Raw genomic sequence first — 17,296 nt, forward strand, 5'->3', positions numbered from 1 at the left:
TTTAGGTACAGATGATTTTTCTCCAGTAGCTAAGGTTACTTTACCTCTGCCTCAATTTCATCATAGAGGAACTGCTTCTTAAATTTGGTAAGTGCATAATGAGCACTGTCATTATAAAGGTCCAAAGAATACAGAACATACCTGCAAGAAAAAGAATAGAACGTGAGAGTCAGATGTGTGTAAACCTCATGATTCTTTAGGATGGTGGAGTCAAGATGATGTAAGCCAGTCAATATTGTAATCCACAAGTGATTCACAAAAACAGGGTATTTTCCATTTTTACTTTCTATAAAAAGGAGCACAATTTTTCCTTAAAGAAAAAATTTGTTGGTTTAAGAAAAGGTGTAGATATGTTTGAAGTCTAAAACTTGTTTTCTAGCTGTCCATCAAAATGGAACTAGGCTTTAACCACTGTATATTATATTTGACATCTCTGAAGAATAAGTAAGGAGAACTCAAGGAGCAAAATACGTGGCCGGTGCAATGATATGAAAGGTTTAGCATTTCAATTATTCACGTCAAAAAGAAAACTTAGAGACTCTGAAAATGGGCAAATGTAAGACAAAAAATTTATCAAAGTTTAGAATACTTTCTCAATGACTACTTGTTAAAACCAATTAAAGGAGCAACATTATAATAAGGAATGGCAATCATTAAGAATAATCATTCAGTGGAAGAGCACAAGCGGGTCTTACTCCATCATTGATGCCTCTTTTGTCTCCAAAATATGATCCGTCAAAATCCAAGGCATGGACATCTCAATGGGAAACTGGATTCTTCTGCCCATGGTCAGCTCTAAGAAGAATTCCCTGAACCACAGCTGGGACAGATCACAGCATTGCTGCAGGGTTTCTTTCAGAATTAATAAGGGAGAATTACATTTCTTATAGAAATACATCAGGTACAATACAACTGTGATTCTGATGATGCAATGCAAAACAAAAAAAAGCAGGTGCAAGTCACTAGAGCTGTACATAGGCCAAATAATCTAAAGCAAATTCAAAATGTAAAGCCCATGACTTTTTGTAAGTTTTGAGCTCCTCACTGGCCCCCAAAGTGGTGCCTTCTTATAGAAAAAAAGAAGAGTGGAACTGGATGAGACTATCAGGTAAACATAAAAACTACGTACACCAGTAAAAAGGGATTTCTAGTTTAATTTCTCAGCTGGGGGCTGAGAAAGCCATACACTGAATTTGGGAATCAGTAAGTGAAGGAGGCAAAATTGCACTGGAGCTACCAGTACCATCCCTCCATATGGAGGACGGAATCCCTCCACATGTTCCTGTTGATTAGATGGGCAGGAAATGACAGACAGACACATGAAGTAGGGATTAAAACAACAAGTTACTAAGGATGCCATCAAGGGCACAGAGGTGTGCTTCCCACCCCTCCAGAAAAACTTGGTACAATCCTGCCTTTCCTGAAGGCTTGTAAACTAAAATAGGAATGAACTTTTTACACTAAGACCTTCTGAAGACCTTTTGCAGCGCCGTTCCCCAGTTAGCACTGTGACTGGTATTAACAGGCTCCCCCTTCTCCAAGGGTAAAGGAGACCAGCAGCAAAACAAAAATGAAAGACAACACAGCATGGTGATGACAAGGACTAAGTACACTCAATGTCAGTAGGTGAATTCTTTAGGACAGCATGTTTCCGATTACAATTAACTGAATAGTAAGAGTAGTGAAATGACATCAAATTTACCACAACAGAGAATTTGTTTCCTCTGTACTTACAACAAAAACAAAAACAAAAAAATAATCTCCCAAAACACAAAAACTACTTCCTTTAAAAAAATTTCAGTGTGTATAGGCTTATTGTTTATGTAAGTACATACATAAAATAGAAAAAGGAGGTAACAATATGAAATTTGACGCATTTGAAACAAACATATAACAAGTCAAAATAAAAATCCCACCACAATGCTAAGTACCATCTCAGAAAAAGTTTGGACAGACCAAGGCTTTTGATAAATAAACCAAAGGTTAAGTTGACTTAGGCAATCGGAAACATTTTCCAGATCGTGTTAGAGGTGTTAGGACATGCTAAGCTGGACACTGATCATCTACATATCTTACCACTGAAATTTATCAAATGAGTGTAGAAGAAAGACTCGCGATGGAATTTTTCTATGTCCAATATGGTGGGCCCCTCAAGGCTACTTCTCAAGGTTTTCTTGGAACCACTTTTGTCAGCAATGAGGGACTCTAACATAGTTCTCACCATGTAAAGCTGTATCATTAAAGGAAACAATTACGGTGGAAAGGGGAGGGAAAAAAGGAAAATACACATGGTACATTAGTTGAGCAACACTGAGAATTACTATCAGTAAGCGACTGCTCCACTTCAAACTGAAAACTGGCACTGTGTGGATAAAAGCCTTTGAGGCAAGAGGAACAGATGCAACACTAGCCTACACACCAGCACAAATGCCTACCCATGCCAAGGGGACCTCCACTGACACTCAGCAGCAGACCATTTGCAGTGGAACAGTTCACATCACCACAAAAAGTAAAAGTAATAAGTAATGTCTTACCACCAAAGTTTAAAAGAGGCGGATAGATGTAGGACTGCCTCAGAAACTTGTGTGTCACATGCAATAGCTTTTCCAGTCCCAGAGACTTGAGCTGCTTCAACAGCTCAGCAGAGTTTAAGGACTCTGTCATAGTGCGAACCATGAAGAGCTAAAAACCAACAGACAGGGGCAGGCAGGGGAAGAGAATCCGTTAATAAAAACACATGGGTAAATAAGGAACGGGAAAGAGAAGCAGAGAAAACATGTTAGTTTGTTAAAAATGAAAAGCAGCACAGTAAGCATGCAGAGGAGGTCATACAGAAAGGTTGTTCAGAAAAATCACTGCAATCTGGGGCTCCCTCAAGCAAAGGGAAAGTTCCCGTTCACTTCAGAGGATGCTCAGAGAGCCATTAGCTTATCAAATGATTTAAAAATTATTTAGCACCAATTACCCATTCACACAGAGCCATTTTAGAACCACATGAAACTAAGGAAAGCCTATCTAAAATGGATATATTTGACCTCTTGCCTTCCTGTCAACCCAGACAGACAAGCGTGCCAGCCCAAGAGCAGAAAAAGCAGAGAACCACATATTCTAAACAGCCTGTTGCAAAGGTGAAGTAAAGCCCTTAAAGCACAGGAGAACCAAACTGGTGGTGATATTTAATCTTTTCTTTCACCCCAGGAAATTAGAAATCAAAACAATTTTTATGCAATTATCAAAACAAAATCTTCATTAAACCAATCTTATGACAAACTAAGCAACTTCTTATTACCCAAAATTATTAGCCATACATGGTGTCTTTCCCACAGATTTCAAGTATTAAAAGATTGTCTTCACAAACCACAGCTGCCTTCAAATTTTCACCCCAAGTACTCAGTACCTCATTTTCTCAGATGAGCTATAAATATCAGACCATACATTTTCCAAACACATCCACTAATGAAATAAAGATAACTACATGGAGGTAACAAGAATGAGCATCTAGGTATGGGATTTTGATGACTACCACAGAAAAAATTTGAAATACATTGTTTTAGTGGCAGCAGCAGACAAATGAGATTCTAAGGACCAGATTTATCATTTATTACTGAACACTGGGATTTTGTCAGAAGGCATATATTTTCCCATATTTTAACAGACATTCATTTATATTTTAAACATATTTTAAAACTATTAGACATCTACTGAATAGTGTGATTTAAGAAATTTCACCAGCCATACCAGAGATAGAAGTCAGTCTTGAGTTGGTCAAGAAATAATTCATATAGTTCAAAAATATTATTTAAACACATTAGGAGCTCAATGAGAAAATATTTGTTCCCAGAAAATCAAATTAAAGAGATTGAACCCTTGGAAAAATTATGTATCAGAGTAAAAAATCACAGCAATCCAGGCAGAGGATCTTGGTTATGCACATCTAATTTTGCAAATATAAATCAGAGTAGATTTTTAGCATTAAAAAAAGACTGCAATAAAACCTGCAATTTTAAAATAGTTCAGGACAGAAAGAGCACACCTCATGCAATAATTGTTGACAGGTATCACAACCACCAGACAGGAAAATACCTGAGTGCTGGAGGGTCCAACTGCACGTCTTGGGACTTTGATGTCAAAACCACTTTTGGGGTCCTTCTCTCCCCTTAGAGCTGGGTCATTGAATGGCTCGTGACCTGCTTCCCAGTCACACACTGTCTTCCTTATGGCCTGCAAAACACTGAACCCAATTCCCACAACTTCAGACTGCAGCATATCCAAATGCCCTGATAGAACACTTTACTTTTTTTCTAAGCATTCTTCCACGAGCACAGAAACTTTGCAACAGCACTCACGAGCTCAGGGTAATTCCAACCAAGAACAAAGAATTTCATTAATGTTTTCAAGAATGACACAGCCACAAAATAACCACTCCATGCTGTATATCAGAAAAGGCAGTCTAGAGCCCATAAAGATCATCTAGTTCCAACTTTCCCTTTGCCAAGGACAGGGACACCTTTCACTACATCAAGTTGCTCAGGGCCCCATTCAACCTGGCCTTGAACACTTCCAGGGATGGGGCACCCACATCTTCCCTGGGTAACCTGTTCCAGTGCTCCATTACCCTCCAAATAAAGGATTTCCTCCTTATACCTAACCTAAACCTGCCTTCCTCTTTCAGTAAAGCCATTGCCCTTTGTTCTGTCACTGTCTGCCTGCATAAAAAAGTCCTTCTCCCTCTTTGTCATAAGCCCCTCTAAGGTACTGGAAAGTTATAATAAGGCCTCCCAGAGCCTTTACTACTCCACACTGAACTACCCCAGCTCTCCCAGCCTGTCTTCATATCAGAAGTGTTCCAGCCCCCTGATCATCCTCATGGCCCTCTGGACCCTTTCTAACAGGTCCTTCTTGTGTTGAGGACCCCAGAGCTGGATCAATCAAACCAAATTCATACTAATATAAATACATATTCACTATGAATCCAATTAACATTAAATCAAACAAAAGCAGATTATTAACCAAATTAAAGAGAGACAATGATAGCTTGAAATGAAAAAAAGCAGAATTCCTATTTCCAGAAGAAATTCAGATTCCAGAATTCAGTTGAAATTTACACAAAGAGCTTCATACTTTTAGGTCGAAATACTGAACTGGAACTCAAGATACTTTCCAGGAACACAGTCAGACATAATCTGTGGCATGCTGAATGATCAAGAAAACATCTCATCCCAAATCTGAACAGGTATGAAAGTAATATTTTTCTACTTCATTAAAATCCTGTGACAAAAACACTCTCCCTGAAAACCTGATAATGTGAAGCAATTTTTTTATTTTTAGCTTATGATCATATTTTTGTGGCAGACAGAGCACTTAGCAATAGCCTAATTAGCTAAGGACTTTCACCTCTTAAGAGCTTTGCAATGAAATGTGGGAGTAAACACATGGTAAACAAGTCAAGATTAAAAGCAAACAATTAGGTACAAAAAAAAATAGGGTCAGGAAATGTCACCAATCAGCATGGGCAGATGGAGCACTGGAAGAGAAGTGCAAGGCTAATAAACCAAAAGCAGCAGAAGCTGAGAAATAAGACAGAACACTAAGAGAGGCAGAGAGAAGAGAGAGTGGGATAAACATAAGACACAAAGAAAGCAAACACTGGAATCATAAAGTGGACAGTGAAACATTTCTTCAAAATACAAACACTAAGCTTCCTTTCAGTATTACTGCATTTGTATTTCCTTAAAATAAAAATGAACAGGGAACACAAGACTTCCTAAAGTAGTGCTAAGAGGCTCAGGACAGCCTGGACTCCTGCTGCAGCCATGCTGGCAGCCATTCATTTTTAACTTCAGACTGCTTCAACTTCTATTCCTATCCAACCAAGCTAACCAAGAATGCCAGACAGATTGGGAATACAGGCTTAGGTAAAATTTAACATCTGTGCAATTCTGCAATTATTTTACTAAGGTCTGGAGAGAAGAATATAGAAAAATATGAGAGCAGTAATGCTACCTCTGAATGACATTTTTCTTCTTTTTAATGGCTTGTCTTAATGGCTCCCTAAGTGTGACTTGGGCAAAGTCCTGAAGAGCTGCATAAATTGTATGACGAATGGCATGATTGAAAACACTTTCCATTCGTCCCATCAGCACCTGAAGACCTTTGATCATGGCAATCACCTGCAAAAATAAAAAAAACAAACCCAGACAAATGTATTTTTTTTTTATTTTGTATGTATATTTGTACAAACAGTGCATTTTAAATACAAAACATGAGAAAAGAGGAATTAACAAATTACAAAGGATAGATTTGCTGTGCTCCTCTTATTTACTGAATGGAGGAACACAGAGTCAGACTCTGGTTTCAGTGTCAGCACAGGGCAGGCTGTCTTTCTGCACTGGGTATGCAAAATGCCTACAGAGAATGTTCTCTTTTGTATAGAATTAATCTTAGGAAAATCCCTATAGAAAAATATTTCTCTTACCTCAACCAAAGCAAACTTCTCCTCACTAGTATAATTGTATCTAGTTGCTCTTTCATACTCTTCTGCATTGTCAGGACAATCTTTATTAGAATATTTGTCAGTTGGGTGTACCAGTTTCCACGAGTACTGCAGTTCACAAGGCAGGAGAGGGAGAAAAAAAGATGGGGGGAACAAAAAGAAACAAAAATGCCTGAGAAACACAAAACACAGTTGGACACAAATAACATGCTTTGAGAAATACCACAGCATTTTCATGAATATTTCAATAATATTATTTGGTACTATGTTCAAACCTTGTGTAAATTCTGAAACTACTATCTGGTGGAAATGCCAAACAATAATTTTCCTAAAAACTTTCCCTGAAAACCAGTGATTCTGTATTATTCCAAAGAAATGCAACTCAAACTCAACAGGTATTGCACTTAAGGGTGCTTTTTACTGTGCAAATGTTAACAGAGACAAAGTTTCTTCTCTACTTCAAATATGAGAAACACAGAAAGACTTCAGAACATAAGAAAAAAAAATCCAGTCCATCAGACCCACCCACAAAAAGAGAAGCTTTCTACTTGATGAAATATTCACATTTAGATTTCAAAACACAACCAGAAAACTACAGGTTTGGGCTGCTGTTGGGTTTTTTTTGGGGGGGGAGGCTGATTTTTAAGATTACTAGGCTGAAATGTGTGGAAATAGCTGTATTATCTGTGACAATATGAACTGCACAGCATGCACTTCTCTTAATTACTGCCTTTTCAGTCACTGCAAACGCAGCTCAAAATGTTCCTGAGCAGCGTCAGGCTGGCCTAATATCCATCAGGGTACATCAAGTGAAAAATCCTAGTCACATTTAAATACTATTTTCTCACAGTTTGAGTTCAGCACTTAGTAAGATCTGGTTGACACCACCTTAGCATAAATATTAGATTACAGAGCAATATAAATTTGCCTACTACAATGGATTAACAGCATCAATTCACCTATGTCAAAGGGGAACATCACACCCTGCAACCTGAGGGCTACAAAGAGGGTACTGGGGAAATGATTAAACAAAGAAGAAGTTCTTTAGGGGCATTAAACTGACAGGGTTAAGATGCAGAAGAAACATATACTGCAAGTTTTTATCTGAACACAATGCACATAACTATCTATGTTCATGGATGCTCAGTGAAGGTGGAGACAGGTAAATAATTAGGATACTCCTTATTGGAATAAATTTTCTCAGTAGGACAAGAAGAAGGTGAACACAAACTTGAACTTAGATGAGAAGTATTTATGGGAATCCATTTAAACTAGAAAGACAATGAAAGGCAGTGAGAATAGCCAAAAAACCTGCTGTGATGCCCAGAGAAGGTTTATTCTGGAATGAGTAGGACAGAAACAGAGCTAAGAATGAGAGACTTCTTGAAGAGATATAATTATACAGGAAGATTTTCACTGTGAAGAGACCTTGGATACAGCATTTTGTGATGACAGAAATAAAGGGTGCAAGTCTAGGAGCTGCAGAGGCAAGGAATAGATGACAGCAAACTCCCTTAAGAAGAGAAAAGGAGAACAAGATTTTCACCATTAAATACACTGTGGATTTAAACCGAAATAGGGTAATACAGGGAAAAGCATGACTCATCTACTTTTAAAAGAAGCAGTTATAAATACAAATGAGAGAGAAAACTGGTTCACCAGCTATGCCCACTGTGGATCACACAGTGCAAATTATTTCATGTCCCCGAGACATCAGAGGCAGAAGAGGAGCAAGTCTGGCTTCTCTCATACAGTGAGCCACATTCCAACCCTTCCTAGAAGATATTCTGGTTCAGCTAAGGCACACAGTTTTTAGTCAGCGTCTGCACCATAACAAGGACTCCTCTTCAATTTCTGCCTTAAGCAGCTTCTTACTGGAAAAAAGCACAGTCACTTTTCTAATTGGCGTCTGCTTTTAAAATAAACTACTACAATATAGAGAAACAACTCAGCATGTTCTTTATTTCCCCTCCTTCATCTCCTCTCACATTTTCCTTTTCTTGCATTTACTTTCCTTTTGACTAAAAGCCCAATCTAAAGCCAGTGGGAGCCCTTCCATCCATTTTTGTGTGTTAAAACTGTACATGCTTCTATTTACTCAGAGGTGATGTCTAAACACAGCCAGCTGGAGCTGTTTTGTCACCTCCTCGGTGACTGCATTGATGTTTCCAACAATATAATTTTAAACATTTAGAAGGAAATTATGAAGTCTTAGTCTACAAAATGTTTGTATCAAGACTGACATTAAAACATCTGGTGAAGCTTCACAGGTGACAGCCTATCCACTAAATGCAACAAGTTGAATGTACTGTGTGAGATACAAGCTACTGAATCTTCAAAGCAGCAACATTCAACATTACTCAGTGAACTTCATGTGCCATCCTCTTAGAATGAGGTTTGAAGCAGAAGGAGAAAAGGAGTGAAGGAAGAAGGAAACTAAGGGAACAGGATTCTTGTTGGGTCCCTTCCAACTCAGATTATTCAGTGATCCTTTGAAAACACAACATACATTTTTCCGTTCAGTTTTATTCTGTCTGACCTCACCAAGCCACCTCTTTTTCATCTGGTTTTATTTCCCACGTTACCTACCACTTCCATGACGTGGGCACTCCACTGGGAGAGAAGCTGCAGGCCTTGGAGAGAGAGATCAAAGAGCTTCCGATATTCCGCATCTGTTTTCTGAGCCTCCTGTCGACCAGACCCAGTCACCACCTAGACATTATAAAAAAACAAACAAAAAACCCCACATCCAAATACACATCAGAACATGCTGTATTCAGCATCCACAGCCAAATTTCTACATTAATTGAAGCACTAAAACAGCATCATGCACCAACACCTGCTTTACCACCTAACATCAGCTTTTTCTTCTAGAGACTTAGGAAACTTCACAGATTTTGGTCAAGAGATGGAAATCCCTGGTATCCCTAATGACCACAATACTGTTGCAGATGAATTCAAGATATCAATTATATATGATATACATAGTGATTTGTTGTCTCTATATACTATATATGTAAAAGTGTGTGTATACATATGCATTTCTGTACTCTTTTAGTAATCTTAACTTAGTTTTGTTTAAACTGTTACAAGCACCTGATTGGAGTAAGGACTATATATTCGAAATGAGACATACCAAAATTTCTAGGATAAATCTGAGATACATAAAGAGAAAGAGGTCGAAGGATGTTAGAGTTTGTATGATGTGTCATTATTATGTTAAATTTAAATAGTGCAAATATAATTCAGAGAATGGGGATTAGACCTGCAGACAGCTTTTCTTGACTCAGGTGACCAAGCTTTATCATTTACCTAGCCAGAGATTTACCTGCTTTTCAGATACTTAATAATAACTGTTAATGAGTGATGTGCAATTTGCACACGTAGCTCTAACCCCACTCACCTCACTGTTGCTGTAACGAGCCAGTTCAGATATGAAACGCATGTGGTCTTCTCTGATTTGGATCATCTGCTCACATATATTGTACTGGGGACTGCTGCTGGAAGACGTGCATGTCCATCTGGTTCAGAAGACAAAAAAAAACCCACCTAAATCAGTTTTGACAATAAACAGCACAACTGATACTGCAAAGAAAGAACCACAATGCATTACTTTTCTTTTTTTACACATTTCCTTCTCTGATGTTTGAGGCTTTTCCTCTCTTGACACCTCTACCCCTGCACAAGCCATTAGTGATGAACTGCCCTTCTGAGTTCAAATAGCACTTCTTCCAAGTCTTAAGAAAAAACTGTTAAGTTTTTCTTTTCTGTTTTGGGAGTTTTTCTTTTTGTTTCTTGAAGGCTGCTGCTATGAAATATGAACCAGCATCTCTCTTCAAGGGCACTTAGGAGCAAGACCAAAAAGGATTAAAAGCTAGGGCAGCAGTGCAGGTATAGGCTGTAAGATACATCTAGCCACTTGCAGATATTTTTTTGTTTATTCCTGTTGAACTCTGAAGAGTGTATAGTATGCTCTCAGCTATAAAATAGACATTATCAAGACTATTAACATGTTATGAAGAGGCACACAAAAACATGCTACCAAGAACCTCATGTTAAGTAGCCTCATATTTTTAGTAGCTCAGTAGGCCCACTGCCATTGATTTGCTCTTAGCAATTACATGCAAGTTATGTGGTTTTTTTCTGCAGGAATTAAAATGCAAAGCACAGCATTCTAAAATCATGTAACTGCATAGAGGCAAGGTCTTGGAGGAGTACAGAAAGGTTTACTAAAACAAAGCAATAACCAAAAACCATGGATCCATTAAAGCAACAACTGGCTGCATTTTCCAACCATTTTGCTGTGCTGCACACCTAGCCAAAAAAAAAAAAGTAGGGGGGAGACAAGCTAAGTTGCTGCTCCATGTACCACGTACACATGCCTATTCACCCATGCACTACTACTGCTCACCTTGCTTATTAAAATCCTTCATTTCTTTTAATGAAAGTTTTCATATTTAAAGGAAAAAATAAAAACTAAATTAGTGTAAGATAAAATTAATTTCTTCCAACCCAGTTGATAAGAAATGTTACAGATACATGAGAATGAGCTCAGCAGCACAGAAAGGTTTTTAAACCATCTGTTTCTTTAGTTGTATCCATTACACGAATTACATTAATAGTGAAACACCCACACCAAAAAGATGACAAAGTGAAAATCCTATTAATTACCACAGACTAATAGGTGACTATGAAAATATACTCCAAGGGTCAGATCTTCCCCATCCCATATGCTCCACTCTGTTTTTTTCTCCTTCCTACCTGGATTTATTTTCCTCGTAATGGGCACTGGTCTTAATGTATCTTGCAAGTTCAATCTGCATGTCACCAAACAGTGGGACAACCTGCAACTGCTATACACAGGGAACAAATCAGATTAGATAAATTAGTAACACAAACCATAGTGAAAGGAAACCATTATTGAACCATATTATAACTCAAAGTGATTTTTTTTTTAATTTAAATATATTTAAAATGCAAGAGAAGCTACCTTTAAAATCACATCTTAACCAACCTTAAAGTACTTGTCTATCTTGGCTAAATTTATCCTTTTCTTTGCATCCAGCTTATAGATGTTACTGACACTTCCATCCATCAGGTATAATCCAAAGCCCATCACCTGAAAAAGGAAAAAATTAAGCCTTCCACAAAAGGACTTCAGAAGTAAAAACCTGTAAGTCTGTTCTTCCTATAATTAAAGAAGTAACATTTTAAAACCAATCCTGAAACACCCAACCTCCTTTAAACAGAATATATTTTTAAACACATACATTTATGTACGATTCTTTTTTTACTGTATTAGCAGTTTTTACATTAACATTAGCCTGATCAGTTACCCTTAAAATCACTGCTTGTTTGTATAAAGGTTTAGCAGAAAAAGAAAAAATCTCACTGAAATGAGAGTCTGGCTATTTTTAGAGCTTATCTTTTCACTTCCAATTTATTAAAATTCTGTACATGCAAACTGATTTGGTAACAGAAGTTTAGATCTAACATCTCTGAGTGATTGCTTTTCTGGCTTTCAATGCCTCTCTGAATTACACACACAAGAGCTCAGAAGCATCCAAAAAAATCTAATTACATTTTGTCCAAAGTATTTAATTAACATAAGGTGAGGAATTTATCAGGAAAAGGTTCTTCACCCAGAGGATGGTTGGGCACTGGAACACTCCCCAGGGCAGTGGTCACAGCACCAGCCTGACACAGAGCTCAAGAAGCATTTGGACAACACTCTCAGGCACCAGGTGTGACCCTTGGGGATGGTGCTGCTGTGCAGGGCCAGGAGTTGGACTCAATGATCCTTGTGGGTCCCTCCCAATTCAGCATATTCTTGGATTCTATTTAGGATTTACAGGAACCAAGCAGAGCAACTTACTGTGTTCTATGCACCTTTGGTGAACAAAAGGCCCAAATACAAAAGTCACATTGAGCACCCTTGTTGATCAAAAGGAAATGCTCTAGAGTTCATGTGTGGTTTCAGAAGACTTTTGTTTACTCCTAATAAACAGAGCTCTTCAAAAGTTAAACACTGAAGTGTCTCAAAATATTTGTCAAGAGGCATATTTTTAGCTCTTACTCTATATCTTTTCTTCCACTGCAAGACATGCAGCTGATAAAATCAGCCACATTTCACATTGCCCAGCACCCTCTTATTACAGGTACATTGTCCAGCTAACTAAACTGACTTATTAATCCTAATTTCAAGATACTTGTTCCTTGAAATATTTTATACACAGCCTCACTTCCAAAAACTTTTTAAACAATCTTGCCACATATCTAAAATAAAGTGCAGTAGTTCCCTTCTGCTGTCATTATACTTCAAACAAACACAATTCCATAGAATTGGATGCAGTTCAAATGGGTCAACTTCAATTTATGAAAAACAAAAATGGATTAAAAGCTTTCAAATAATTTCAGCATGTAATGCAACAAAAAGATAATAATGGGGAAAAGCAGTAATGCGAATTATTTGCTTAATCTGGTTTCTTTTAAAAAAACAAAAGCAACCGGAAACAATCTGGAATTCAAACACCTGTGCCCTGCCTCAATACTCTTTTTTTAATTTTGTACCCAAAAGAAACCTACTTTCAAAAGCATATGCTTCTCACTGGGTGTTAGATACATTTTGTTTTCATAGTAGTCCACACACAAATTCACAATATCTGCAAGCAGCTCTTCATAGCCAACAATCACCTCCAACTGCTGCTGCAAAGACTGCAGAAAAAAAAAAGAAAAAAGGAGGATATTAGTTAACTAGTTACACTGACTGGGAAAAAAGTTACTACCAAACTGGAAGAGCTTTATTTTAATACTTTTCCAAAGCATTAGGTAACTTGCAAGAAGACAATTCAAGCTTACTTGTGTTATCTTGTTGTGGTTGGCAAGGAACATGGAAAGGTTCTGAGATTCTTGAATGGACTGAGGATCTGCCATTTTCCGCAGGAACTGAGCAGCTCTTTAAAAACAAAAGAAAAACTGTATTACAAACAATCCTTGGCCAGGACTGTTTGTAAGTAAATCTATCTCCTCAAAAAAAAATACAGAAGACAGAGATGGACCTAATTTATCCAAAATAAACTGGTTTGCTATCCTAAATTCCTCACTACACCCCTACTTAGGTAGTCTAATAAAAAATAAAATGAAAAAATTAATGAAAAACCATTGGCTATATCCTTCAACTGCGTGTGGCTCTATAGATCCAAGCCACTCAACAACCCAGGAAAAGTCATTCTTCCAGAAAACAAGTTTTGGCCTCCAGAAACCCACCTCCAAAGAAAAAGAAAGGCAAACCAAGTAAGCTTAAGAGGTCTCCAGGCCCAACAGTTACAACAGGTAGAGACAGAAACTAAATCTCATGGAAGAAAAAACAAAACAGGTAAATTTGGCTAGTCATTGACTCAATAGTTTTCTGCATGAAAGACTACAGATGCTAGAGCTGGCATAAAGCTGTCTTTCCCTGCTGTTCTGACAACAGTGTTCAACAGAATATACCTGATACCATCTGGTATCTCATGCACAAAATTTGGCCACAGGTATCTCACCGCCTCCCTTCCCTGCTATACCTGCAATCACAATGATTTTGAACAGCAAAGCTGAAACATCTTAAAAACAAGTATAACAACTCTCAGCTAAAAATGTCAAAAGTGGATGCCAAAATGGAATAGATCAGAACAAGCGTAGCACAACTGACCAGCTTCTTCTCAAACTTAAAAACAAAAGCTTTACTGAACAAAGTATATGCACTGCACTTAGCATACACCAAGACAGAAGTATTTGACAGCTTGACATTAAAGGCAGAAAAACCTTTTGCTGCTGGAAGAAGAGCCCAAACAAAACAGATGTATTCAACTGCCTAACTGCAGCCAAGCCACCCCTAGTTTCAAGGGAGCTTGTCCCACAAGTGAAGAGACTATTTTTGAAGAAAAAGCTGTGAGAAAAAAGCAACTGCTGCCATCTCGTGGGAGGCCTGAATCCTGGCAGCAAAGGCTGCGTCCTGCTGCCCCTTGCACTCACCGCTTGTAGGCTGAGTGGTCGTTCTTCACACTGCACTTCATATTTTTCAACTCATCCAACACTGCAAACATGTTGATGAATTTGCCCAGTGTGATCAGATAGGCTTCAGACACAAAGTCCTTCCTTCTCTCTGCGTGGCACAAACGCCTCACCTCCCCACAAAACCGTTCAATTGCATTTCTCTAATGGGGGGAAAGACGGAAAAACAAGGAGTAAAAGCCATGACCTTTCCAGGGAGAAAGTTTTGTCATGGACCTAGAGCCAGTCCAGTGAAAAGCTCCAGTAAAGCAGAAAAACATTTAAAGCATGCAAAACTAGCAAGGTATGAGTACAGGCCTTTCAGCTCCTCCAGTGTGTACTTGATGTCTGCTGCAAGTGTCACCAGTGATTTTAGCCACCAAGCTTGCCTGACACAAGAGACAAGGTTCTTCTTTGCAGATAAAAGTAATTAAAAGTACAAATAAAAAATAGGGTAAGGCAAGGAGTAATGTTTTTAAACTAAAAGAGGTCAATTTAGACTGGATATAAGGAAGAAGTTTTCTACAATGAGGGTGGTGAGGCACTGGAACAGGTTGCCCAGAAAAAACGTGGATGCCCCATCCCTGGAAGCGCTCAAGGCCAGGTTAGATGGGGCTCTGAGCAACCTGATCTAGTCAAAAATATCACTTTTTCAATGCAGGGGGGTTGGATTATATGGTTTTCAAGATCCTTTCCAACTCAAACTATTCTGTGATTCCATGAAATTTAAAATCCCTCAGAAAAAAAGGATTTCATGCTCTTTGGTAAGAAAGTATATATGAATTAAAAGGCAAATTATAGGAATGCTCCCTTCAAACAAACAAGCAAAAATCCACAGCACACTGTACATGCCAGCTCTGTTAAGTCATCCTGGCACATGTTTATTTGAGGGCTTATTTCCAAGCGCACACCAGGGCCATTTCAGATGGAGATTACAAATACAAAAAGACAGCAACTTCAAACATAAAAAGGAATCTGTTCTGACTTTAAAGCTCTAATCTGCTTGAATGAAAGGAGATTGAATGAAATGTAACATTTCCTGTTGTCTTCCCCAACCAGGGGTCATACTGAGTACAACAATCTCCTCCTTCCTGTGCGCTCCGGGCCTCACAGGCTCTAGCTGCTCCATCTCAGAATAATGCCTGGAAACATCCTCAGTCCATTGAGATAGATGGCAAGCTGCCAGAGGGAGGAGAAGGCAAGACAGACTGCTATTCTCCAGCTCGGGTGGCTGGCAGGTCACAACAACTGGGTTAGCTTGCCTCAATTATGAATCGCCATAGCAAAGCTGCACCTGCTGCTCTGCTGTCCAGACTTGTGGGTCCCTCACTCCACAGCAAATGGTTTCTGTGCTGAGATGTTTTTATTATACATGTGAAACACATTATATTTCTATTTCCTTTCTTCCTGAAGTGACAGGTCTCTGTCCCCATGTGCTGCATAGGCACTATACGCAATTACATTTGATTTTATGTTGAAAGTCTTAATGGAGATTGACTCAAATTTTTAAGACAGGCATTAAAATTCTGCCCTTCTGTAAGAGAATATGGTGTGTTTTTTCTAAGACATAATGACTAGGTTCAATACCTGAGCACACAGTATGAAGTATACAAAGCAGGAATATAAAATTACAAGCCTACTGACAAACTTTGTTTCCATTCCTTTTACCTGAAAATACATAAAATTCATCAGTTTTGTGACTTCTGGCTCCAGAACTTCCACAGTTTTCTCATAAATTTCTACTCTGTTAGGCTGCTCGTTGCACTTGACCTGTGGATAATTAAAGAGGTTGTTATACTTGGATCTTTCCCTGATAAAGCCTCAGCAACTAAGATCCTGAGAAAATGCAATATCATCCTAAAGAGACAAACTTAAAGACAAAAATTTCCAGGTTTGTTAATCTTATGCTAATCTTCTAAGCTTAATTGTGTATAAAAAAACCTTAAACAAGATTTCACTTCTACTTTACAGCAAGTAATTTAGTTGTCAAACACCTCTGTAGGGTGTGTAGGGTGCCACCTTTCCACATTAAGCCACTTGCTCAAAATCAGGCACTAAAATAGGGTCAGAACTGTAAATTAAAACAGATTACCTGACTTCCACTCTAAATATTTAAACCACAGGATCAGCCTTCCTAGCATTTCAGTATAAAAATAATTGCATTACTAATCTGCAAAAAAGGAAGAAGTCAACTCATGGTAATAATTGTGTTCAGTTTTCTGACGCTTCTTAATATTCTTCCCACCCCACTCCTGTACAGCCACTCCCAGACACTTGAAGCTGGCTTGTGCCCTATTCACAGCAGGAGTTTTACAGACCAAGAAAGCACTGTGTAGCTCTGACCTTTAGAAAGTGGCTACCTTGGAGAAGTGTCTAGAAACTTACATGTTTAATCTGAATGCTAATCATTACATGCTCTGCTACCTGCTTTGAATTTAAGAATGAAACTGGGGAGTGGGAAGAGTCCATTCTCTTGACTGAAATGCTGACTTCAAGCAGATCCCACAATCAAAAGTTTTCCTTTTAAAGCACATTATCCCTGTACTGCTCTTGATCCAAAAAGTAAGACTGACACAAACCCCATGTGGTATTGCTATAGATGCCTTATAAAAGAAATAAAGTCCAACTGGTCCCCAAGTGCTAAAAGACACTGTTCAATGGCATGCCCAGTCAAAGTAGACTCTAATTTGAATCTCACTGACAAGTCTCTGTCTGTGTAATTCCAACCCAAAACAAGACAGAAGTTCACACATTGCACAACAGTAGAATTTT

At 38.3% G+C, this 17,296-nt stretch overlaps 1 protein-coding gene across 3 annotated transcripts in view; it reads right to left on the minus strand.

Annotated features, from left to right (window-relative positions):
* CYFIP1 (cytoplasmic FMR1 interacting protein 1) overlaps positions 1-17,296 on the minus strand; it is a 76,565-nt gene that overhangs the window by 39,919 nt on the left and 19,350 nt on the right. For 2 of the 3 annotated variants that reach the window (XM_084201126.1, XM_084201125.1), the window contains exons 5-18: positions 16,193-16,294; positions 14,507-14,688; positions 13,352-13,448; positions 13,079-13,207; positions 11,508-11,612; positions 11,255-11,346; positions 9,897-10,014; positions 9,083-9,205; positions 6,476-6,601; positions 6,004-6,170; positions 4,084-4,231; positions 2,077-2,230; positions 696-852; positions 45-141 (exon numbers count right to left, since the gene is read on the minus strand). In XM_084201126.1, coding sequence (XP_084057252.1) covers positions 45-141; positions 696-852; positions 2,077-2,230; positions 4,084-4,231; positions 6,004-6,170; positions 6,476-6,601; positions 9,083-9,205; positions 9,897-10,014; positions 11,255-11,346; positions 11,508-11,612; positions 13,079-13,207; positions 13,352-13,448; positions 14,507-14,688; positions 16,193-16,294 — 1,797 coding nt within the window. Of the gene's footprint in view, positions 1-44; positions 142-695; positions 853-2,076; positions 2,231-2,534; positions 2,675-4,083; positions 4,232-6,003; positions 6,171-6,475; positions 6,602-9,082; positions 9,206-9,896; positions 10,015-11,254; positions 11,347-11,507; positions 11,613-13,078; positions 13,208-13,351; positions 13,449-14,506; positions 14,689-16,192; positions 16,295-17,296 lie in introns of those variants that run through there. The other variant, XM_084201127.1, reaches the window with a different exon arrangement.

This window comes from Fringilla coelebs (genome assembly GCF_963513975.1).
Source record: "Fringilla coelebs genome assembly, chromosome: 2".
Lineage (NCBI taxonomy): Eukaryota > Metazoa > Chordata > Aves > Passeriformes > Fringillidae > Fringilla > Fringilla coelebs.